A 25,522-nucleotide genomic window follows, 5' to 3' on the forward strand; every position below is an offset into this window, starting at 1 on the left:
ACTTGCAAGACACCCCCGAGGAGGAGGAAAACTTTTCATCGCCCAGAGACCAGAAGGGAGTATAGTACTGGTGCTCCATAGCCTTGTGGGATGGTGGCCTGTTTCTGCATTCCCTGTGTTGGGTGCAGCCAAAGCAGTTTATGGTGCCACCAACCAGCAGGGATGAAAGGTCCTGGCCCTCCATTTTCATAGGAAATTGAGACCCAGAAAGAAGCCACCCCTGGCTCAAGTCTCACTTCTAGTTACATACTAGGAGAGGTGGGCTGGGACACAGGGATCCTCCTGACTCCCAGCCCTTTATTCTCTCCTGTCCACACAACAAGCCTAGATCCCACCACCAAGACCCCTCCATAAAGGACTGACCCTCATCCTCCTTCTGCCTCCCCCAGGACGGAGTCTGTGGCTGAGAAGATGCTGACCAATTGGTTTGCCTTCCTCCTGCATAAGTTCCTGAAGGTGAGGGGAGTGAGATGGGTCCAGAGCTGGGAGCACAAGCCTGGCTTCCAGGGTTGCATGGGGGTCCCCGCCCTGCGGAATAGGAACTCCTGGGCCTGCATGCTCCCAAGCAAAGCAGGCCAAGGAGGTCTTTCCCACTGCCTCTGCTCCAGAGGCAGAAAAGAGGGGCCCAAGCCCATGCTCCCATGCCTCGCTTGTGTCCCTAGGAGTGCGCAGGGGAACCGCTCTTCATGCTGTACTGCGCCATCAAACAGCAGATGGAGAAGGGCCCCATCGATGCCATCACAGGAGAGGCCCGCTACTCCCTGAGCGAGGACAAGCTCATTCGACAGCAGATCGAATACAAGACCCTGGTGAGGAGGCCACACGCTCAGGGGACAGCACATATACCTCCTGCTCTCATCTATACTCTACCTTCTGACCCCAGAGGCAGTCTGTGGGGGTCAGCACAGAGGTGGAGGGATCAGTCTGGGGCAAGCCCAAGGGGTATGTGAAATGTAGCAAGGTCAAGACTTTCCTGGGCTCCCCTCTTCCCATCTCATTTGGTGAGCCTTAAGAGAGCTCTATGCCTCCACTTACCCTAGATAATATCGGGGGAAGAAAAAAGGTCACTCCACTCTAGGAATGGGGTAATTACCATCATCACTGATGCACTGATTCCTAGTGGAGAAACTTTGGGAAGTGTGAGACCAGCCCCCGATGCACCTGGAACCATCTTTGAACCCCTCGGGTGCCTCAATCCAGGATCATAGTCTCCCCTCAGCCACTGGTGAGCTAAAGAGTAGAGACCTGTTTCTTTGGGAAAGAAGGAGTGGACATAGTGACTCAGGCTGCCATGTGGCAGATGGCAGGAAGGTAAGAGAAACTGAGGCAAAGAACAAAGCCTTATTTCTCCTACAAGGAGAAGAGGGCAAACCTTGGAAGAAGAAGATTCTGAGTTCTCCACCCCTCTGCCTCAAACTGTCCTTCAAGGGCTGATCTGCTCATCCTCGATCCCCACCTTGTAGATCCTGAACTGTGTCAACCCCGACAATGAGAACAGTCCTGAGATCCCAGTGAAGGTGCTGAACTGCGACACCATCACACAAGTCAAGGAGAAGATCCTCGACGCCGTATATAAGAATGTGCCCTACTCCCAGCGGCCCAGGGCCGTGGACATGGACTTGGGTAGGAAGCCTGGCCTTGGAGTGTGAGGGTGAGGGGAGACCTGTGGCTTCCTGGAGGGCATTCAGGTCACGAGAGGGGTGGGAAGATATGGAGCTCTGCCCTAACCTTCCCACTCCCCTCCCGGGAGTGACTGGGTCCTGGCCAGGTCAGGGCCACAGGCATTGCTCCTCCCTCCTGGCACTGCCTGCTCAGGCATGCCCGTCCGTCTCTGCAGAAGCCCACACATCCTCCCCTGCTCCCCTGACTCCATGGAATTCTGAGTGTCTCTGAGCTCTATCAGTGACCCCATTTGATGAGAGCCAGGGTTGGCCCAGACAAAGTGGGCCTGGCTCTTGGCCCTACCCCCTCACACTGCCACATGCATCACCTTCTCTACCCAGAGTGGCGCCAAGGCCGGATCGCCCGAGTCGTGCTGCAGGATGAGGACATCACTACCAAGATTGAGGGCGACTGGAAGCGGCTCAACACCCTGATGCATTACCAGGTAGAGTGGGTGTTCCTTTCCACGGGAGCTCTGCCCTCAAAACCTTTAGCATCCCAGAATGTCCCTTTCCCTCTAAACTTTGCTTTATAGCCTCAGAAGCCTAAAAGGGATTTTCTTCTCTTCCTTTTCTTCCTCTCCCCTGATGCTGGGGCAGAGATTCTCATTAGATTGGGGAACGTTTAAAAAAAAAAAAAACTTGTAAAAAACATGAGTCCTGAGATTCCACCTTCAAAACAGCTGTAACGGGTCAGGAGCAAGGTGTAGGCATTTCTATTATCTCTGCATATATAGAAAGCCCTGCATATTACAAAGTCCTTCACCTGGACAACTATCTTAAGATGCTTGGTACTTTCTCTCTTTGGCCTCTTACTCTTACAGCTGATGCTCTGGCTTGCAGTTTAGCTGGAAATTGGATGGGCTTGCCTTTAGGTCTTACATTCTGCCACTTACTAACTGGTATCCTTAGAAAAGTTACTTAAGCTCTCTTTCTTCTCTCCTGTAAAAGGTGGCTTCTAGCCATCCCTGCCCCATACAGACATGTGGACTAGTTAAATGTCGAAGGTGCAATGTTGATATACTGGCAGACACACAGAATGAATAGTCCAAAAAAATCCAGCAGAGAACACAGGATCCAGGAACACCCACTCCCACCTCCCCTTCCCTCCCACGGGAAGTGCTCACAGCTGTGGGGGGGTCTCTGTAAGATTAAGCACAGGTAGACAGATTGAGATTCAGGAAAAATACTAAAATAGAAACTGGAAATGAGAGACACCAAGGGAAATTAAACCAACCAGAGGAAGTGCCTCAGGCTGCAAGACCCATGGGATTGTCTGATTAATAATATCCTCCTATGTCCCTGTCTCACAAAGGGAGACGTGCAGACAGGCTGGCAGGCTGGGCTTGCAAACGCTGAGCTGCCAATGACCAGGATGCTGGGAGGCCCTGGATCTGGCCGGGAGCCTGAAGGTTACAGAGGAGGCTGGGGCCACTGGGGATAACCCAACTGCTCTTTTCTGGGCTCCATCCCCCTCTCTGACCAGCATCCCCTAAGTGGCACCCTGCCTGGACCCCAGCCCCACATGGAGTGAGGATAGTTGTAAAGGGAAGAACTAAGGTTTGGGGAGCTGTATTTAAACCCCACCTCCCCACTCATTGGGCATGATTTTAATCTCTCCCAACCTTGGGATTGTCATCTGCAAAATGAAGATTATAACCCTGATTGGTGAAGGTATGAAGGTGGCTGGAAGGGTTAGAAACAACAGGTGAGGTCCCCAAGGATGCAGCTATGATCACTCCCCGTTAATTCTACACATGTATGCACACACACCATCACCCCATGTGGTTAGTGCATCCTGTAGAATGGTTGTAATGAACCAGTTAGAGCTGAATAAGAAAGTGCAAAAGAGACTAGTACTATGCACCCAAATCCCACATCTAAAGGGCAGGAGTAGGGTTTGTCTGCCTCTGTGTCTGATGCCCTAATGCTGGGCTGCCCATCCTATGGCTTCCAACCAGAAGAAAGGAATATCCTGTTCTAATGGTGCTCATCATACAAAGCACTTCCAATTCCCTGATGTCATTTATCATTCATGTATTCATTCGTTCCTCAAATATTTACTGAGCTTTGCTGAGTGTGAGGTACTTCCCACATGCTAGCCCTGAGTGACAGGGACAGCAAAGACTTTTCTTCCCTTTGGAATAGGATGGTAATGACCAGGATGATGATGATGATGCTCATAATGGCAACACTAATGCCAATGCTTGCTGAGTAGCTCACTGGGCACCAAGCACCATGTTTAGCCTTTATGTGTTTTAATTCCTTTGCTAATTCTCACAATAGTGATTATTAGACCCGAGTATTGTCCACATTGACAAATGAGATCACTGAGGTCCAAAAGGTTAATTCATCCAGCTGGGAAATGGCAGAGCCTCAGTCAGACCCAGCGAGATACACTGAACACAGACTTGCGCTGCCTGTGGCTTCAGAGAGAGAGAAAAACCAAGGACAACAGAGATTTAATGACTAGATCCGGAATTGAGCTGAACCATGGTGATGTAAGTCACCTTGTGGATCTTCCTTTTAGGTGACAGCAAACCACAAATAATCTAATCTGTTTACCCCACGAGTGTAATGCCCCTGCCTCTGCTGAGTTTCCAGAGTATCATTTCTGGGCTGTTGGTGGCAAGAAGAATTTCTGAAAGGCAGAGGTAGAAAGTCTCCCTCAGTCCTAGACCGGATACTAATGATGGCAACTGCTGGCAAGTCTAGAGCGCTTCCCCCAGCTTGGAAGTCATAGAGTGCGGAACCTTCCGGGCATCAGACTAGCACTGAGAAGGGCTCAATACCCTGGAACTCTACACCCTCAAGTCAAGCATTGCCCTCTCATTACCCTCCCTGGAGTCAAAGGTCCTAGGAGCCCCTACAGAAGAAAATCTGCATAATCTTAATTAACAAAGAGATGTTAAAAACTGCCTGGGCTCCTGCAGATTTATAGGGAGGGTAAAATTAAACACCATCACTAAAACCGGCTATCAGGGAATCTCGTTAGCACTAATGTTCATTTATAGTTTGACTTCCCAACATTTAATTCTTTTTTGGTGGGAGAGAGGGACTGACAATTTAAGACCCAGAAAGATGGTTTTATGGCTGGTGCAGCTATAAATCAAACTTATAAAGTTCATAAAAATTGTTAAAATAAAAAATGGTTTAATAGGAATGTTTTATGGCCCATAACATTATTATAGCTGTTTTATTCCCTCTGCGTTAGGGGTTTAATTGGATCACCACAATTCTGGGGATTCTCCGTTTTTATTGGATGGAGGGTAATCTTAAATCAAAATGGCCCCAAATGTCTTCAATATGGCGCCTCATTTATCAGCCCTTTCCCTACAGACTGGGCACTGAGCCTGGCATCCTTACAGAGGATGGGGCAAGACACTATCTTTCTGACTCCCCAAGGGCAGCTACCTTTGTGCTAAAACTGTTCAAGGTGGCCCAGGCATAATGGGAACCAGGCCAGAATGAAATCAGAGCCTACAGGGAAAATGGGCTTCAGACCAGTGTGACTGGAAATAAAATCCCAAATTAGGATATATAAAGAGGATATGTGCTCTGGAGCCTGACACATCTGGCTACAAATATCGGCTTTACCTTGTATTAGTAATGTGACCCTGACGCCACCCTTCCATCTCTTCATCTGTAAAATGGGAATAATTATCTAGTACTTCCAAGGTTGATGACAGGCCACAGGGGACGTCTATACAGCAGAAATAGAGAACAAGCCTCCCACGCAAGTCACATGTTTAATGACTCTCCTGTGTTTTGTACATTTTTAGCACATTTCAACTCAGACAGTTAGAATGTGTCTCAGTTGGGGCTAACTACATTTCAGGTGCTTGATAGCCACATATTACAAGAAGCTGCCCTATTGAGCCAAGCTGTTCTGGTCCAATAAAAACTCAGAAACAGTACTAGTTATTTATAGTATTCCTGAACTTCTTCCTCTCTACCCACTCCTATCCCATAACCCTCTGGAATAACCTAGCTATTCACCTACCCAAGACACCTATATTCACACAACTGTACCTTTTGTACCATTCTCAGGTATCAGACAGGTCGGTGGTAGCTCTGGTCCCCAAACAGACCTCCTCCTACAACATCCCTGCCTCTGCCAGCATCTCCAGGACGTCCATCAGCAGATACGGTGAGCACCAGGAAGGCAGTTTGGGCAGCTCAGGATGGAGGCTTCTGCCACCCTCCAGGAACCACTAACCACCCCTCCTCACAGCAGGAAGTTCCTGCTGCTGCCTGGCCTCCTTTAAAGTCACTCACTCACTTGTCCCTAGTCCAGTAATTCTTGGTGCTTCATCTCCAAACAGTGGGAGCAGGTGGCACCAACTGTCCTTCCTTTGATATCCCAGCCCTGGTGAGGGACTCAGAGTAGCCCAGTATAGGGAGGCACCTGGTGGGAGATTCATTCATCCCAGTTTAGGTGAGCCAGTCCCAGTTGATGCCTATTGTCCTGGCTGAATGATGAATAGCATCCTGTTTTATTCTGGAAAATTGTCCTGACTTGGACAATAAATTGACCATCATTGTCTTTCCACTCCTGAGGAATGTTGGGCCTCTGAATGTTCTTGGAAAGACACCACAGGACAAAACCCAGCAGCTCCAAATGGGCTCAGGAAATGTCACATTGCAGGGCCTAAGAATAAAGGGACCCATTGATTCACAAAAGGATCATTTCAGCTTGCAACTCTTTAGTATCCATAGTTTTACTAAAGTACCTGCTGAAGTAGCCTATTGACATTTTACCTGTTGATTATTCATTGCTGGAAGTATCAGAGGAGGGGGCTTACCAATCCCCAAGTGTCTCTCTAGTTCATGGAATTTCTAAACCTCTTTCAAAAAAGACGTCAGGCTCCTCTGTCCTCATGACAACTAAGGACTCCTAAAATAATCCACCAAATATGAGGACCCAGCGGTCTCCTCCCAATTGAAACAAGTTTGTTCTGAGTGGATGCAGCAGATGGGCAGGATTTGGGGAGGATGCTGCAAGCAGGGCACTGCCTCGGTCACTCACAGCCCTTCACCACTCCTTCTCCTCAGACTCCTCCTTCAGGTACACAGGCAGTCCCGACAGCCTGCGGTCCAGAGCCCCCATGATCACCCCAGACCTGGAGAGCGGGGTCAAGGTGTGGCATCTGGTGAAGAACCATGACCACGGTGACCAGAAGGAGGGTGACCGGGGCAGCAAGATGGTGTCTGAGATCTACCTGACTCGGCTACTGGCCACCAAGGTAACTTCTGCTTTACTCAGGTCAGGGAGGGCTCCTCAGAGAGGCATGTCCTGCCCCTCCACACACAGGAAGGAGATCATAGCATGTGTTCTTTAAGGGGACCCATTCAGATGACCCCTGGTCTAGGACCCTGGGGAGGGCTTCCAGAGAATCAGGCCACTGCTATTCTATGCCCTTTGACAGAAACAGCAATGGTACCATTGCCTTCTGCCCACTCTCGAGACTCCGTTGCCCTTTAGAGGAGCAACTCTCTCCCTTAGGAAGACACTTAGGGTTTCTTGTCTGTCTTAGCGGAACAGATGTGCCAACCTCCGTTATTACTGCCTTTCCACTCCCTTTTGGCCACAATGCAAGAGAAAGCGCAAGGCCCCATCCGGTAATCCAAGGGAAAGCCCCCCGTCTCCGACCCCATTCCATCTGTCCCCACATATTGATGAAAGTTATTATCTTTAGCCTTCCTAGCAGAGAACAAAATAGGCCTTTAAGGATGGCGATCACATGGCCTGCATTTTCCAGGGCAAGTTAGATTTAAATTCTCTGCCCCTAAGACAATGCTTCTGAGATCCTCATAGAGCGGCATTGAACTTCTGGCTCCTAGACTTGCTCCCAGAATGTCCCAGAACTACTTTATCAGACCCTGTATCTCGATTTTTGCTATGCATAACATGCCCAGCATACCAATAAGAGACCAGCAAAGAGTCACCAGGAAATGTTAGAGGTTTCACCGATCCTCAGGGACAAGACAGCCCAGTCTTGTCCCTGCCCCGGAGACCCTTCGATGCCTTTCGGTCCTCGCTTTACCTGGGTGTTCTGAAATCTAAACCTTCACTCCTCAGCTCATGCTTCAGACGTCATCTGTCCCGGATCACTGATATTTTAAGGCTCTTCATATTTCCTATCAGACCCTCCGTGGTCCTGCCCCGTTCTCCAACTTGTTCCTTGGATACCTTCTACAGATGGGGCTGCAACCCGTGCCCTCCCATTTACCCTGGGAAGCCTGGACTCAGAGCCCTTCCTGGACACAGATGCAACATCAGTGTGGCATGCTACTACAGTTTGGAGGAGACATTCTTCCCGGGGATCCCCAGCCCATTCAGTTCCTCCTGCCTCCAGGACGCTGCAGCTAGTACTCTTCTGCACCTTTGCCACATTGCACAGCCTCACACTGCCGACAAATTTCAAGGCAGAATGGATCCAGGCACCATCTGGTATGCCTGTCTGCTTCCTGCCACTGCCTCCCCCTTCACCTCACACTGTCCCTCCACTCCTCCCCCAGGGCACCCTCCAGAAGTTCGTGGACGACTTGTTTGAGACCTTGTTCAGCACTGTGCACCGGGGCAGCGCACTCCCCCTGGCCATCAAATACATGTTTGATTTCCTGGATGAGCAGGCAGACAGACACAGCATCCACGACACAGATGTGCGACACACCTGGAAGAGCAACTGGTAACCCCTAGGGGAGCTCAGTGGGAGGTGCAGCCTGGAGAGGCAGGGAACAGCAGGGACCCTGGAGATGAGAGGGCAGCCTGTTCCCAAACTGGGCCTGGGTGATGGGAGGCTCCTAGAACATGCAGCACACACTTGCTCTGCAGAGCCAGCATGGTCTCCAGGCTGCCTGCTCCAAGCAGGGCCTACCTGGCATGAGCTCTGCACATACACTGGAGCTCTGCCCTTTCAACCCGAGATCCTTCCCCAGGGAGAGCCCCCCTCCTCTGACCTCTCGTTCTTAGGAAAAGAGAGCTGGGGGAACCTAGGCAAAGAGCCACATTTGAAACCTGTAGCAGAGCTTCAGAGCCAGGCTTCTGAGAGGGCACTTCCTGAGATGGGAAGCCCGGGTGAAGTTTGGTCAGTGCCGGGAGGGAACACACACCTGCTATCGACTTGAGCCCACAAACTAAGGATTCACTGGAAAACGATCTCTTAGGGACAAGTTACTACCCTGGCACCACAGCTTCAGGAAGCAGCAGGCAGAATGTGCTGCAGAGAAGTCTGTCTTCCCTAGAGCCACCTCTACCCCAGACCAGCAGTGGGAGAAGCAGGTCCCCAGGCCCCTGGCATGAGACCTTTCCCTCCTAGGTTTTGAACCTGGACCACAAAACATGCTAAGGACTGACTTTTAGGTCAGACAGGGCCTGGCCAAGAGCCGGACTTAAAAGGCTCCTTCGGCAAGAGCACAGGGAGCGGAGATCCAGGCATTTGGCTTGGGCAGGCGGCCCACACAGCTGTCTGGAGTCAACGATCTCCTCAGAGAACAGAGCCGACACAGATGGGCCCAGGCTGTTATTTGGGAATCAAAAGTCCTAGCAACCAACAAAACACTTCCAAAAGAGCCAACCCCAAACCCATATATTCCTTCCTTGTCCAGGGCACTGAGTCCTCCTAAGTCTGCAGCTTTGATTGCCGTATGGCCATGGGGTGAGGAGCCCACAGTGCACTATGCCAGGATCAGCTTTCTGTCTGCATTCTCAGGGCAGAACCCCACTATCTCCTTGGCTTTGGGGGATTCCCAGCTCAATTCCAGGAATGGGTGATTTGGGGGAAATCAAGAGAAAGTTCTGGGTTATTCTCATCTTTGTGCCTCCTGTAGACTGGCCAGGCCAAATAATAGAAATGCACTGTCCTGGTGTTGTGGTGGGGAAAGTCCAAATAGCAAATGTCCAAGGAGAGATGATCAGAAGCCCCCAGAGCTGCCGAGAGAAGGGGAAAGCGGAAGAGCTGCCCAGTCTCAGCTGAGGCGGCTTCTCCTGGGTCACGGGAAAGTGAGCCATCCTGCTGCACATTGATGGAAGGGCTTGGGGTGGGGAACGCTGACCTTTCCCAAGACCTGGCACGATGAAGACATTTGGGAACATCTGGGTCTGAGAGAGTCAAGAGAAGATGAAGAAGGGGAAAATAGGGGAAGCTAGGGATGTCACTCAGGCTAGAAGGACAAGCCTGGGGACAGGGCTCACTCCACACAGGCACCAAAAGAGTTAAGGCCGGAGGGCAGCTGGAAGAGAAGGCAGAGTTGAGAAAGAGGCAAAACAGCAGCTGTTCTGGTTTTGAAGGAGGGTAAATGGGCTTATCCGCCTTATGGCCCCAGGAGCAGGGAAAGCTCGTTCCCCTCTGCTTATAAATTCCTGAATCGCAGAAGGAAGTCTCCTAACTACTGATGGGTTCCTCTTGGGGTGGGAAAAGCTCTGTGCTACAGTAAGCCATTCCCAGGGTGCCAACAATGGCCTCCTCTCCTCCCTCTGCCCCTGCCCAGACACAAGAAAGCCCTGGGGAGAGTCGTGAAAGAATGTCCCCCAGGGGAGCCCATTCCTCAGCCCAGCCAGGCAGGCCAGCCCTGGGAAGCAGCTCCAGCAGCCGGCCTGGGCGGGGAGGGCAGGTGGTGCCCTTTGTGCCCGCTCTCAGGCAGTGCCTGGGGCTGCCGGCTGCATCCTTGTGCACAATGGCCACCAGCACTGTGAGGGGACTCTAGGAGCCTGGTGGCTTTGTTTGAAGCCCTGAGAAAATCATGCTGTCCTGTGTACTCGGGCTTCCCTTGGGGCACGGAAGCCTTCAGAAAAGCCTGCCAAGAGGGAACCGGGTCCAGCCACGCCCACTCCTCAGTTGTCAGGGAACAGGGTCAGTGCCCTGTTAAGGTACAACGCCCCTCGCCTTTTCTCCCAGGGTCAGAAACAGCTTGGGCTGAATGAGCAACCCCAGCGAGGTCCATTTTTCCTGATTTCATCCGCTTGCCTTTTGGATAGGTCATTTGACATTTGGGGGTGAGGGGAGGAATTTTAGTGGACGGCATCAAGGTCACGGCCAAAGTGCGTTCTCAGGTGTGCTCTGCCTTTTCCCACAGCCTCCCTCTGCGCTTCTGGGTGAACGTCATCAAGAACCCCCAGTTTGTATTTGACATCCACAAGGGCAGCATCACGGACGCCTGCCTCTCTGTGGTGGCCCAGACCTTCATGGACTCCTGCTCCACGTCAGAGCACCGGCTGGGCAAGGACTCCCCCTCCAACAAGCTGCTCTATGCCAAGGACATCCCCAGCTACAAGAGCTGGGTGGAGAGGTCAGTAGCTCCTCAGGACAGGCCGGCGTGGTCTCTCTGCCGCACTGCCTGCCCTGTGGCATCAATGAGGACGCTCTACTTGCGATCCCTTCAGGACTTCTAGGTCCCCTCCTTCTTCCAAACTTCCTGCTGTGGGGAGGAAGGGTGGCTTTGCGCCCTTGGAGGTCTGATTGTTATCATCCTAATTACCATTCATGGAGTTCTTGCTAAGCACCCTGCATTGTGTGATAAGGATTTTGTAGGTATCATCTCATTCAAATGTTTAATAGACTTGGAAAGTAGCTATTATTATCCCCATTATTATTATCTGTGGCATAGAGAAGTTGCCCAAGATGACCAGCGAGCAGAAAGCAGAGATGGGATTTGAACATGAGAAGTATGGCCAGAGTCTTGGCTTTTCTGCTGGGCACTGAGGCTAAGAGTGCTCAGCTGGGCGGTGTCTCTTGGAGACTCTGGCCGTAGGCGTGAGCCTCAACTTGAGGCCAAAGGCAGCAGAAGACACATCAGAGGAGACATGGGAAGACAGGAACAACTGGAGACACCTAATGCTATCAGGGGCCCCAGGGCCAGGTTTGGTGTGGACAAATTTTGCTGAGTCCCCATCAAGGACCTTGTCTTATCTATGGCAGATACTATGCAGACATTGCCAAGCTCCCCGCCATCAGCGACCAGGACATGAACGCCTACCTCGCGGAGCAGTCACGCCTGCACGCCGTGGAGTTCAACATGCTGAGCGCCCTCAATGAGATCTACTCTTATGTCAGCAAGTATAGTGAGGAGGTAAGACAGGGCCCTAGAAGGGTCAGAAACCCACATTGCAGGAAGCAAGGCCGTTAAGCAGGAAGCTTGACTCAGTCCTTAAATAACAATAGAGGGTAATTTACAAAACGTGCTCACAGAGTCAAAAAGCCCATAAGCTCAAAATCATCGTCATTCCTTTATAAGGCAGCCTAACCTCTGCTGATTCACTGAACACTTGCTTATGTACACATCATTGTCTTTCAGTCATTGTTAGCACAATAAATAGCACTTTTAATAATTGAATTGTTTTCCAATTCAAAGTGTTGTATGGTGAATTTCATTCTTTCTTAAACAATGAATCAAAGTATTTTGCTCTTAGGCAGATCCTGTCAGTCACATTGCAGAAAGACAGGTGGACCTTAACATAAATAGAGGTTAGGATGCTTAGGGAGATTGAAGTCATTCATTAACATTGAACCTGAAAGAAGGAGCAGCAAGAGTATTAATAATAATAATAATAATAATAATTAACACATAATGCTTCCTATTTGCCCTATATGCCAAATATTATATGAAACACTTTATATATATGGACATACATATATTTATTCATGTGCATCTATAAATGTATGCTTATATACATTCACCCACTGTGTGATGACCTTTCAATTATCAACCAATCACATGTATGATAGTGATCCCAAGAGATTTTAATGGAAGCTAAAAAATCCCTCTGTGGCCTCATTGCATCCTAATGCCATGAAGCATTGCCCAGGTGTAATTTGCAGGGATGTCGGTATAAACAACCCTACTGCGCTGCCAGTCATATAAAAATATAGTGCATGCCATTAGGTACATTATGTAATAATTGATAGTAAACAATTGTGTTACATCATAATTTATATTATATCATAATTTTAGAGTACATTTCTTCTACTTAAAAAGTTTACGTGCTGTGGTACACACCTGTAATCCCAGCAGCATGGGAGGCAGAGGCAGGAGAATCTCAAGTTCAAAGCCAGCCTCAGCAAAAGGAAGGTGCTAAAGCAACTTAGTGAGACTCTGTCTCTAAATAAAATACAAAATAGGGCTGGAGATGTGGCTCAGTGTTTGAGTGCCCCTGAGTTCAATCCCCCATATCCCTCACTCCCCGCTCCAAAAGTTTACAGTGTAACACTGTACCACGTCACACGAGCAGCGACATTATACAGTACATCTCTTGATGGCAACCTTTTCTCTTATGCTTGATCTCATGTTTGCATGCGTACACTCTAGGATGTTTGCATGATGACAAAACGCAACAAACCACTCCACTTCTCAGAAAGTATGCTTGTCGCTGAGCAAAGCATGACTGTCTATGTATTCATCCCATTAATCATTTCAATTATTTAATGTTCTGTTCATTAAGGCAGAATGGAAAGCTAGGTGGATGGGCGAAGGGTGGAGAACTCTAGGAAGTGGTGTGTTTTATGCTGACTCTTGATATCATTCTCCTTTGTTCTGTCCCTCAGCTCATTGGGGCACTAGAGCAGGACGAGCAGGCCCGGCGGCAGCGGCTGGCTTACAAGGTGGAGCAGCTCATTAGTGCCATGTCCATTGAGAGCTGAGAGGAGGGGACCGAATTCCTGAGAAGATGGACCCACACAAGCTGTCACGCTGGAGTCTCAGAAGGAAGGACAGTAAAGGGGATCAGGCCCAAGAGCTGGCAGCCCCTGAGATCCCACCCCAGGAAGAGGGGAGGGCCCCTCTCCTGACGCCAGCAGGTTTCCTCACAGCCAGTTCCTGCCAAGAAAGACCGAGGGCACCATTCATCCACAGCCAGAACAAGACACGAGGGCCGGCCAGGAGAAGGTGGCTCTTCAAGCTGGAGCGGGGACAGTCCTGCCTCCATAACTGCTGCTTTGCATGAAAACTCATTTGATGTATATTGGGGAAATAATGAGAACTTTATTTAATTTTTTTTAAGAAAAACGGAAAAAAAAAAAAAAACAGAAATAAAACAAAACAAAAAGCTGCCCTGTTCATCCCGTCCAACTTTTGTTTAATTCTGATTTCTGCCCCTGTCTGTCCCCTCGTCTCTCTCCTTCTTCATGTAACTCCTCTTTCTGAATGTCAGGAGAAGCCTGCAAAGAGATGCTGAGAGAAACTGAGCGGGAAAATGGTCTCCTTTCCTGTGATGAAAACACAAAAAAAATAAAAAATAAAAAGAGGAAGAGGAGAATGAATGAGCACAAGTTCAAACCAAACACTTGGCAAACGGAGAGGCCAGTACAACCGGTAGTCCTCCCGGAGGCCAGAAGAGCATGGGGACCGCAGAACTTTGCACAGAACTGCAAAGCCATCCTGTGGCTGCGCCTGGCTGGCAGGAAGCTGAGCTTTACCTACCACACACCTGCGGATTCTCATCTCTTGAGAGGAGGGCGGTATCTGTATCGTACCAATGCTTTTTGCTACTGTTTTTGGTTTATTTAATCCTAACCCTCAACAAATAAGGATCTGGCCTTGGGTTCTTTTCCTTTTGGTTTTCCTAAAGTTAATATGGGAAGTGGGAAAGGTCGGCTTCTCCCAGACCAGACACCTGGCCTCCCTGAGGATGCTGAGCGGCTCTGCCCTACATCAGTCCCTGCAACAACCCAGGCACCCTGGGGAACGGATGTCTTGGAGGGTGTGCAGAACAGGCCTCCAGATGGTACCCTTTGGGAATTGAATTGAGGACACAGGTGTTTGGCACTGGATTCCATCCCAATCATCTGGTGGTTTCTGGCAATTAAACAGAAAGCAAAAATCAAACACTGTTTACAGCAAGCAATACTTGAAGAGCATAGGTTTAAGAAGCTTCGGTATTTATTGTTACACTTTCTTTCATTCTCTCGTGCCTGGAGAGGGGAGACAACCCTTTGGTCATATGCGGACATATTCGGAAGCTCCTGGCCACGTGGGCTTACCACACCTGCTTCAATAGAAATGACTGCAACATCCCCACGTTGCTGTCTTCTGCCTCTCATGGACATGTGTATTGGAAGGACAAGCAGATGGTTTCTCCATGGGCTCCATTCCTATTCTCTCTCCTGTGGACACCTAAAACCATGGACAGCCAGATATTCTGAGTGCAATTTTCCAACAGAGACTAAAGCTTCATGCTTAGGTCCAGAGCCACCCAAAAAAACTAGTGGAAATTACCCAGAGGAAGACAGCTCTGTGGTAACAGGACATTGGTGACTGGAGTAGCCATCAAGAAGCCCAGGCCTCCCACCTTGGCATAGATCCAACTTCTCTGCAGGCAACCTTGCAAGAGAAAGGCCCAGGATGGAGAGGAAGAGGCAGGAGAGCAACACTCTCCCCTTCCTACCTTTTGCTCTTCAAGGGGTCAGGAATCCCAGATTGCAATGTTGGGAAACTGGACCAGCTGCCCCAAGAGAGATAGACCAGAGTCATTTCCTCTGTCATTAACTCTGGGCCCCAGCTTCTCTGTGCCCTGCTATACCTCCAGGCAATTCCAGTTTCCAAAGGCTCTGCTGACCACATGTGATTCCCAGGAAAGGGCTGGGGGAAGAGAGCTCAGAGAGCTGGCTTCCATCCTGGGTGTGTGGCTTTGGATCGCTGTCTAAGCACACAGCGGACATCGCCTGGTCTCTTCAGCTCCAGTTTCTTGCCTGAATGCAGCTGACAAATGGGAAGAGAAAAGCATTCAGCAAAACACTCAGGAAACTTGCTGTTTTCATTATAATTCACAACCAGCCATGCCAAGGCCACTTTCTTCTGATAATCTACTTCTGTTAAAATTTCTTGGGGCCCTATTAATAGCCTGAAAGAAATACTAATGACTGCCCTTCCACGCTAAGCCAAAGTGTTTGCTCTTCACAGCACCCAAAGCTTATCAGCTCAGAGCCCATAATTTATGGAAATGGAAGGAGAAGAGATATGGGCAAGAAGAATGTGAGCGGGAGACATTGTACAGCCCATGAAAAATTCCATCCCACCCTGATTTCACTGCTGAGCTCCATTTGAATGGTTTCCTGATGGCACTACTATTCAAGCTAGCAACTAGGTCTTTGTTACCCCCAAGAAGTAAAAGAAAGTCAGATTTCTCGTTGAACAGTATCTTACCCAACCCTCACTTCTGTGCATCTACCTGGTGTCTCCCAGCAGCCACTCTGGGCAACCACTCACTGCACCTGGGATGCATCCTTGAAGGTGTGTGGAGAGTGTGGAGAATTGGTGGGGGGGTACCTGGCTGGAGAGGGGTGAAGAAAGAAGCCAGGGCCAGCTGTGAGTGGCCTGGCCACAATTCTCAGGATTCCATGAGAGGATTGGGGAATTTGAGCTTGCAAAGGAAATGGCAGAGAAATGTCCTTAAGGAGACAATTAAGAAAAAGGAAAACTCAGTTGGACACAGGCCAACCACGAGGGCAAATTGTTGTGGAACTTTGACTCAGTTCTAGCTTCTCACTAACACCTCCTCCACCAACTCCTTGCTTTAAACCACCAAGAACCTATGGAGTCCACACCCTTGAACAGGGGAGGAGAGGGAGTTGGGTGACCTCTCTTCTTGCTATTATCCAATTTTTGTCTCGTGAAAGAAGTATTAAAGCCACAGCTCCTCCCTATTAGAAGCCATCCATTTTGGGCGAAGACAGGAAGTCTCTCTCTTTAGTCTATCCAACTCTGCTTTGTTTCATTGATCTGCCCAAGACAATTCTCTGGAAAAGGAACAGGACTCCAGAAAGGTTTGGCTAGACAGAGGATGCCAATGGATAAGATGGGGACCAGATCCCTCCGGCTGGACCCTATTGCCACCTCCCACCCGCTGCATGGGTCAGGTGCTTCTGTGTTGGCTGTCCTACCTCTTTGCATAGCGCGTCTCTCAAAACCATTTCTGATCCGCCTCTCCTTACACAGATCAGTCATTTAAAGCATGAATGAGCTGTGAACCTCACTGGAGGGAGGTAACCATTCCTGCATCCATTCATTTGAGGAATCTTGAGCAGCATCTATCTGCCAGGCACTGCTCTAGGTGATGGAAAGCAGCCATGAGCAAGACCAAGAAGGTCATTCTAGCAAATGTATATTCTTTGGGCTGCCTGTTCCTGCCACCAAGAAGCAGGCACAGGTCTCCCCGACTAGCAGAGGGCGCCATTTGCATACAAAAGGGGATGCAGTGAGGGAAGAAAGCGACCCACCCAGCTGCCTTACCTTAGCCTGGGGACGTTCCCCCAGCACTGAGAGCTGCTCTCTTTTCTACTGCCACTGGCTCTTCTAGTGGCACCTCCCCTGCTGCTTGAGCTCCTGACCTTCCCTCAATTCCACCAAATGAGGACAAGAAATAGCAATCAAGGCCTCTGGACCTGCTGAGCACAAAGCAGAAGCAATGGGGGGCAGGGGTGTGCAAAGACTATAAAATGGCATGGACCGAACAAGCAAAGAATGTTGGCCAGCCCCTGGCTGATCAATCTTCAGGAGTATCCCAGTCGTCACACACCTGTCCCTATTACCTGCTGCCTGGAAACACTGAGCCCACCCACACCTCCTGAGGCCCTTTTGTTTTTCCTAGCCACACTGTGTCATGGTTGGACTCCTGGGACCTGGACACAAGGAAGAATTGAGATGCAGAGGGCTCTGTGGGTGAGAACATGTAAAGTGGCCTCATGGTCACAGGGCTGTGGGAGCCGATCCCAGGGGGTCAGGGGACTTGGGAGGTGAAGTTCAAGGCCTTCTAATGCCCCATCTCAGGAATGTGCTTGGTGAGAGAGAACAGTGGCATTCTTTTCATAACTCCACAGTCTCTTTTCCCCATCTCTATCTTTCTCCTGGTTTCCCCAGAGTGAAGTTTTAGCATCTGGGGCTCAGAGATGGATGCCCGGAAATGAAGGATGAAGTTTCACTCTTGGTACATTCAAACTAGTCCTAGGGAATGTCCTGGGAGGCCATCAAGACCTCTGCCCAGTAAGCAAACTGGAGATTCCTTGGCCATTATGGCCACCACATCTCACTGCTCCCCACAGCAAAGCTCTCTCTCCCCATGGAGCCATGTCCTCTGAGCTGCCATGCAGCCTGCTGCCCACTGCCCCAGCTGAAGGAAGGTGGGACACTTCTTCCAAAGCTCAGTCAAGGTCCTCACTCTGACTTCGTTTGTCCTCCATATTGGTATCACAGGTGGAGAGCATAATGGGGCAGGGTCCCCATCAAACCCAACAGATGTTGCTGAGCAGACAGGGAAAGAAGTGGCAAGCCCTTTACGCCGCAGGACTAGGGACCAGAACCCACCTGTCTTTCCGCCCCCTGCTCCTCCAACTCAGACCCACTCCCCTTGACACACTGGAATCTGTATTATATCTATTTTTAAGAAAATACAATGATGGTTGTCTGGTTTTGTTGTTTTTACAGGTGTTGTGGAATAATAAGAAAATTAAGTATTTAAAATGTTCCAATAAAATGGAATTTTTTTGTTATTCTAATATATTATCGTGTACCTATTGTAAATATGAAACACTCCTATTTTGCAAGCCAAGGACACAATTTGTACTGTTGTTATATATAAATAAAGTTTACTGGATAAAAAAAAAAAAACTTAGATCTTTAAATAAACATGGTTGTTTGGCAGCATATGGGCAGAATAACTTCATGGGCCTTAAATTGAAACAGAGTACTCACAGAAAGATGAACTAAGTTGTTTTGAGGAAGTTTTTGAATTCTTCCTGGAGCTAGAGCTTATTAATGTCCAGTCCTCAACACACACACACACACACACACACACACACACACACACGTACCGTGGGTGAGCACTGCCCCCTAGTCCCAGGACCCCAGAATACAGCTTTCCTCCAGGAGAGACTGCTACTGCAGACTCCAAGGGTTGAGGCCCCTTCCCAGAGTGAAATGAGATCACAGAAGAAGGAGGACATCCACCGCTAGCCCTTCACAAAAAGTGCACTCATGCATTTGTTCCAAACCTCTGCTAAGCATGGCCTGGCACCATGGTGAGTGCAGGGGCTGAAATAGTAAATGAGGAAGGCATCAGCCTTGCCCTCGCCGCCCTTTCCATGGGGATGAAATCCTGGATCCACCTCATGGATCCTGGAAAAGGAATGGTTCAGCCAGGTGCTGAGAAGGATTTTGGTTTTTTTTTTTTTGTTTTGTTTTTGTTTTTTCAGTTGAAGGATTAAAGGTGAATCAGAGGAAAAATACCAGTCTGTGTATTTCAGATCCAACACAGTAGATCTAAATGGAAGAGGGCAGCCCTGGCCTGGGGGAGAAAATGAAGCCCAGAGGGAGGAGAAATTTCACAGAAATGCAATGAGGCTTAGAGACGGGAAGGGATCATGTGATTCCCCAACCCTTGGGCTCCTCCAACTTGAGGATGCCACGTGCTCTTCCTCCATGTCCCTCCATTTCTCTATTTTTCTGAGATTCCAAGGTGTGTGGGTGGCACTCCTGCCCTTAGAGTAGCAGACAAATAGAGAATAGTTCAAGAGCCCATCCACCCGACATCTCAACTAAGTGTGCACAGAAATGGCTGGTCCTCCTCTTCCTGACAATGGGGACTAGGAGACTTTCTGGGACCATAGCCAGCAACTGGTGCCAAGAGTAGAGTCTCCTGAAGGAGGAAGTGCAGCCTTGCCCTCAGGGCCTCAGTCTGAAGGCAAAACAGACCTGCTCTCAAGGAGATCCCCAGTCTGATGTGAATGGCCAACACACCCAAGAAGGGGGCCTGAGACAAAAGCATTCCAACAAGTGCATGTTAATAAATACGGTGTGGTTGAGAGCTGTAGGATTTTCAGTTCAAGGAAATAATTCTGGTGAACATTTTTCAGTCCCTATGTAGCATCTTCTGAGTTCATGGCATTTGTATGTTCCCCATGTACCACATGTGTGTGTGCGAGCTTTCTCTCACGCTCTATCTCCCTCTCCCTGGAGAGAGAGGAGGAATGCAGATGCTGGTTCTGAAAGTGAGAAAAATGCAAACAAAATACCCTGAGGAGGAGGGAAGAGCACAGGGCTGAGGCCTGTCTGGGATTAGTGCATTGTTTTCAGTAGCAAGAAGAATCTGGGCTCTCGCCCCTGGTTTATTAACATTAAATCATCCTCCATTCCTGTCTGAAAAGCAGACCTAGAGCGCTAGAGGGGTTCTATTCCACTGTGAAGAAGGTGCAATCATTTCTCAGAAGCAATAATGTGGCTCCAGTGTGTTCATGGCCATATTCATACTGTGTATGGGCAGCCAGATGAGACCAGTCTCTGTCATTACCTGACAGACACTGGTTTTGCAAGAGGAGCCTTCTGGGTCACAGGATCCCTTTCCTCTGCATGGGGATCTTGACACCACCAAGTGTCCCCCAATAGATCTTCTTGCCACTTCTCTCAGCACCTTGGACTTGGGATACCATATTATTATTAAATACCTACTGCAGGAACTACCATCCTCAGGAAAGAAAGAGAAAGATCAGAAGGGGATCCACCAGGTGCCTGAGCTGTTCTGTTCACTGCTGTATTCCTGGGACAGAGTGCAGTGCCTGACCTACCAAAGAAACCCAGTGAGCATGCTCAGAATGAGCAAATGATTAAAGGAACAGAACCTGTGAACCATCTACAAAATGCCAGGCCCTGCACATACTCCCTTGTAGGCTTCTCACCTATGACAAAAGCATTCCTTAGAGGTTAAGGACTTTACTAAAAATCACACAGTTAATAAATAGCAGCACCATCAATGTCAGACTCCAGAGTTCAGATCCCATGCTTTTTCCACTACCCAATCAATACTGCTTTTCCTTTGTTTTTTTTTTTTTTGTTTTTTTTTTTTGCATTTCTGAAGATTGAACCCGGGGCCTCACATGTGCCAGGTAAATGTTCTACCACTGAGCCACATTCTTATTCCCTGCCTTTTCTTTGTTCTAAAACAATTTAGTACTGACTAGTCCTCCCCCGAAGTGAATCCTTCCTCATGTAGCAAGTAGGTGCTGTACGAGTATGTTCAGCATTTATTTATATTCATATTTGTTCAACACAATCAATATCTGTTCACCAGTCACCGTGAGCACAACACTAGACTAGGCATGGTTAGGCGGATAAAGGGAGCAGAAGCTGAGTCCTACAGGATTCAGAACTCAACTTCCCAGGAGTTCATGATCTCATATCAGCACCAAATCCATATTCCATGAAAGACTCATCCTCCTTCTTAGAGGAAATTAGATTATCATTTTTACCATAAATACAAAATAATTTTGCCAAATTGATGCAATAAGAATCTCAGAGAGCAGGGATCTATAACTCAAGGGTAAAACCTGTATAAAAAGTCACTAAAGAGAATTTAGGGAGGGAGGGTGCTGGTAAGCCATGCTCAATCACATTGACAGCAGGAGCTGGCACTATCTCTGCTGTCTGTGAGCCGAAAGACAGAGGCAGCACCTACCTGTTTGCATTGGCTGCTAGAAGCTTAGAACCAATGTGTGCCCCATCCCTGGCTCACATACAGGATTTTCTGCTGCATGTTATTATATTCACCTTATTCCTGGGATTGCTTTACATCCCTGCCTCGTCTTTATTCCTCGCCCCTGATTCTTTTCTCCTTGCTGGGTTTCAGGTGTCCCTGGCTAAGAGCCCAGGCTATGGGTTCAGATTGCCCCAGGTCAAATTTCATTTTCAAACTGTGTGGTCTGAAGAAAGTTACATAAACTCTTGGTGCATCAACTTTCAAATCTTTCAAATGAGGTAATAATCAAATATATTGGATATGTATCAAATAAGATTTTTGTAAAAGTTAAATAAGATAATGAATGTAACAGACTCAATGAATATTACAAAAGGTAAGTGAAGAAAGAGAAAATTAACTGTGCTTCCTTCTTTCATAGGCCGTCCATTAGGACCTGCAGGCAGGAAGAGATGAGGGTTTCCATAAGGCTGTGGAAAGAAGTTTAATTAATACACATAGTTTCAGAAATGAAAGCTGGTGTTGAAGAGTTAAGCCCTTAGGAAACTAGGCACAGATGCTGACCTGTGAACGCAGGAGACGAATCAAGGTTTTTCCCCAAAGCAAGACCAGCCAGTTAAGATTCCACAGGTAAATGGAATTTAGCAGAGAAAAGCAGATCAAGCTAAGGTTCCCTGTGCTGAGGCCACAGACAGGACCCAGTTGGCTATCACATTAGTTGATGGATTGGTGAAAGCCTGGCCAAGGAGCTGGGTGCAGTGGAACATACCTATAATCCCAGCAACTTGGGAGGCTGAGGCAGTTCAAGGTCAGCCTTGGCAATTTAGCAAGATCCTAACCCCAAAAGGGCTGGGGTTGTAGCTCAGGAGTAAATTATCCCTGGGTTCCATCCTCAGTATCAGAAAAAGAAAAAAAAAAATCACACCAAAAAGTGTTTAGGGCCTATTAGGAAAGATACTCCTTGGACCTAGAGCCAAGAGCACAGAAGACAGGGACAACAGAGAAGGACAGGTAGAAGGTAGGGAAGGCAGAAGTCACAGACCCAGGAAGGTCTATTACCAGCATGAAGCCAGGAAAGCATAGTGGGAAAAAGTGTTCAGCAGAACTGGCAGGGTGAACAAAGAAGTCCAGGCACATCTATCCCCAACTGGTCTTAAGGGTATTAGGGTTTTCCTAAGAAAGAGAATCAATAGACCAATAGGGTGTGTGAGTGTGTGTGTGTGTGTGTGTGTGTGTGTGTGTGTAGAGAGAGAGAGACAGAAAAGAGAGGAAAAGATTTTGTGGAACTGGATCATGCAATTGTGGGTGCTAGCAAGTCTGAAATCTTCAGGACAGGCTGACAGCCTGGGAATTCTAGCAAGTGTTTATGCTACAGTTCTAGTCTGAGGCAGAATTTCTTCTTTTCTGAGAAATCTCTCTCTTTTCTCTTAAGACCTTCAACTGTTGGATGAGGTCCATCCACATGATGGAGAGTAATCTGCTTTTCTCAAAGTCTGCCCATTTAAATGTTAGTCATATCTTAAAAAATACCTTTGCAACTAGACTAGTGTTTGACCAGATAACTGAGCCCCATAATCCAGCCAAATGGACTCATAAAACTAACCATCACAAGGAGGAAAATCCAAGTCAATGCCCTTATCAAATGCTGAAACTAAGTTAAATGCACATGATCTGTAAATCCACTCTCTTTGGTGCTTTCTTAGCTATCATTTTTTTTCACCCTTAGTTTTATATATATATATATATATATATATATATATATATATATATATATATATATATATACTTTTGAAAGATTCCAATCTTTGCTGGCCAACCAAAGAAGAAAAGGCACACCCATCAATGGAGTGTGAAGGCCCCTCAAGGCTAGTAATGATGTGGACCTAAGAAGGTTTTGGCTTTGACCCAGGGATGTGAATGACACTTGAATTTACCATAGGGAATAATATGAAAAATTAGAAGCAATTTCCCATCAGTTTTTCTCCTGAACTCATCAATGTCTGCAGTATCCTGGCCTAAGAATAATGCACACACCAGCCGGGCATAGTGCACATGCCTATAATCCCAACAGCCTGAGAAGCTGAGGCAGAAGGATCTCAAGTTCAAAATCAGCCTCAGCAAATTAGTGATGCCATAAGCAACTTAGTGAGACCCGGTTGCTAAATAAAATATAAAAAGTTCTGGGGACGTGGCTCAGTGGTTAAGCATCCCTGGGTTCAATCCCTGGTACCAAAAATAAATAAATAAATAAAAATAAAATAATGCACATTCCAAAAACACTGTGACTGCTTGGGCCTGCTCCATGAGGTGGCTCAGATCATATGGATGAAAAGATAAGTCCTAAAACAGGACAGCCTGGGGGCTCCAAGGAGACCCTCCTGACTCTTACACTTCTTTTCTATGAAGTACAGTCCAATAAACCCACTGGGCATCCAGGATAAAAGATGTAAGTCCAAGAGGCACATGGCTGCTCCTTAGATAGAAAAACACTCTGAACCTTCAGTTAGGCTGGGCGTGAAGCTAATGAAGGTTCCTTCAGGCCCTTCTTCAAAGTAGGGTTAAGCCTCCACCTCTGACTTAATTCCCCAGAACCATGAGGCTGGCAGAGGTGACGCCTGCAAAAGCTATGTATGGCTGACTCTGTGACCTCAGGCAAGTCACCTGACCTCCAGGGCTGCCTCTATCTCTGCAGTTTCATGATTTCTAAGATTATTAGAGTGGCACAAATAAAATTTGAGAAGCAGGGAAAGAAAGCATCTCACAGAGAAATACCAAGGAAACAAAAGGAAAAGTCGAGATCAGAACCCAGGTGCCTGAATCCCTAGCCCAGGCCTTCATCCATGCCAAAGGAAAGCTGTAAGAATCATCCTTTGTGTGGTCTTATTTCACAGGTCCCCCAAAGCAAAACCTCATCACACAGTGAATGGATCTCTCCTCCCATGACGGATCCTTCTCTCTCTGCTCATCCCTTGTCCACTCCAGACAGCATTCGAAATAATGTTTTTGTAATTAAATTATGGATTATTAATATGATGGCATGCTACATAGACCATTAAAAATTAAATGGGAGAACTATGTCAATACACAAGAAACATGTGAATACAGAGAAACTTCAAGTGGTTACACCACTGTAACCCATGCAGTGATTACATGGATAGGAATGTAACCATGTGATTGACCAAAATCAGATGAAAAATTTAGATCGTATTTTTCAGTAGTAGATGTTCAATCAACGAATGCTATTATTTTAATAATTCTGGCTGTTGTCATCACCAGAGCTACTGTTTTGAACAGAAGGAGACCAAGATCACAGAATCCTCTTTCAAGCAATGGCTTCCCCCTCTCCCTCCTCCCAGCAGCCCCCACACCTCTGCTTCCCACCTCACTGTACACTCAGACACTCTCCCACTCATGTGGACACCAGTGGCCAACAAGGCCAAGAGGAGGAGGCTGAGAGGAGAGGGCACAGTGGTCAGGACAGAGGAAGGGACTGGGAGGCAGAATTTGCACCCCAGTCAAGGACCGTATGGACCTACGGTGGAGAGATGACCACTAGCCTTTGGCTCAGGTCACCAGCTTCAAACACCTGGACTCTTATCACCACAGAGCTGGAGTTGGACTCCTTGAAGCCAAAGAAGCCTCAAATACTTTCTGGAGGTGATCTGTCCCCTGTCAGATGAGTCTAGGGGAGGGGTTGTGCTGATATTTCTGGCCAAGTCAACCGCCCACAGACAGGAGTAATGATCGTAGGTTTGGGAATCACACACAACTGGGGTGAAAAATAGGCACTGCCACTTAGTAGCAGGGTGATATTCTATAAGGTTCCTATTCCCCTTGAGCTAGACTTCTAATGTATAAAATGTGGTTAGTATGAGCTCAGGTGGCTATGGTGAAAATCAGAGCAAATGTATTAATGTCCCTATCACAGGTCTGGCACTGAGAGAGCACCTGAGAAATGCAGAGGTCTTCAGTCTAGTATTAATTGTCCTGCACCATCTCCCTCAAATGCTCCAGGATCTGGGATCAGTCTCTATCAGCCCAGGCAGTTTTTGAACTCAAACCTGAAACCTGGCATTAAATTGCTCCATCCAAGATCCTTGTGACTAGAGATGCTGACCAATGGGCTTTGTATTCAGCAAACAAATCCTGTTTTTTGGAGGAAGCCAGAAGGGAACTCCAAGAACCATCTAGAAGGCGCAGCACTTCCGATTAGTAATTGAAAGATCAAGCTGTAATAAATAGTGTGGCATTGGCACAGAATAGAACAGATCAATAGGATTAGATAACCTAGAAACAGATCCTAACATACACACATAAGGAATTAATAAAAAAGCACTGAAGTCATTGGAGAAGGTAGAAGTTACACAAAAACTGGGATTTAGGATAAAAGGACTTGAAAAACAAT

General features: G+C 47.9%; 1 protein-coding gene across 1 annotated transcript in view; it reads left to right on the forward strand.

Annotated features, from left to right (window-relative positions):
• The window catches only part of Plxna2 (plexin A2), a 207,775-nt gene extending 189,534 nt beyond the window's left edge, over positions 1-18,241 (forward strand). Inside the window, exons 23-32 of the mRNA XM_071600112.1 lie at positions 390-456; positions 663-809; positions 1,464-1,623; positions 2,004-2,107; positions 5,712-5,811; positions 6,717-6,907; positions 8,184-8,353; positions 10,740-10,952; positions 11,582-11,732; positions 13,205-18,241. Of these exons, the coding sequence (XP_071456213.1) occupies positions 390-456; positions 663-809; positions 1,464-1,623; positions 2,004-2,107; positions 5,712-5,811; positions 6,717-6,907; positions 8,184-8,353; positions 10,740-10,952; positions 11,582-11,732; positions 13,205-13,300 (1,399 nt within the window). The 3' untranslated portion in view covers positions 13,301-18,241. The remainder of the gene's footprint in view (positions 1-389; positions 457-662; positions 810-1,463; positions 1,624-2,003; positions 2,108-5,711; positions 5,812-6,716; positions 6,908-8,183; positions 8,354-10,739; positions 10,953-11,581; positions 11,733-13,204) is intronic.
• The last annotated feature ends 7,281 nt before the right edge of the window (positions 18,242-25,522 follow it).

The sequence above is a fragment of the Marmota flaviventris genome, chromosome 12, assembly GCF_047511675.1.
Source record: "Marmota flaviventris isolate mMarFla1 chromosome 12, mMarFla1.hap1, whole genome shotgun sequence".
NCBI lineage: Eukaryota > Metazoa > Chordata > Mammalia > Rodentia > Sciuridae > Marmota > Marmota flaviventris.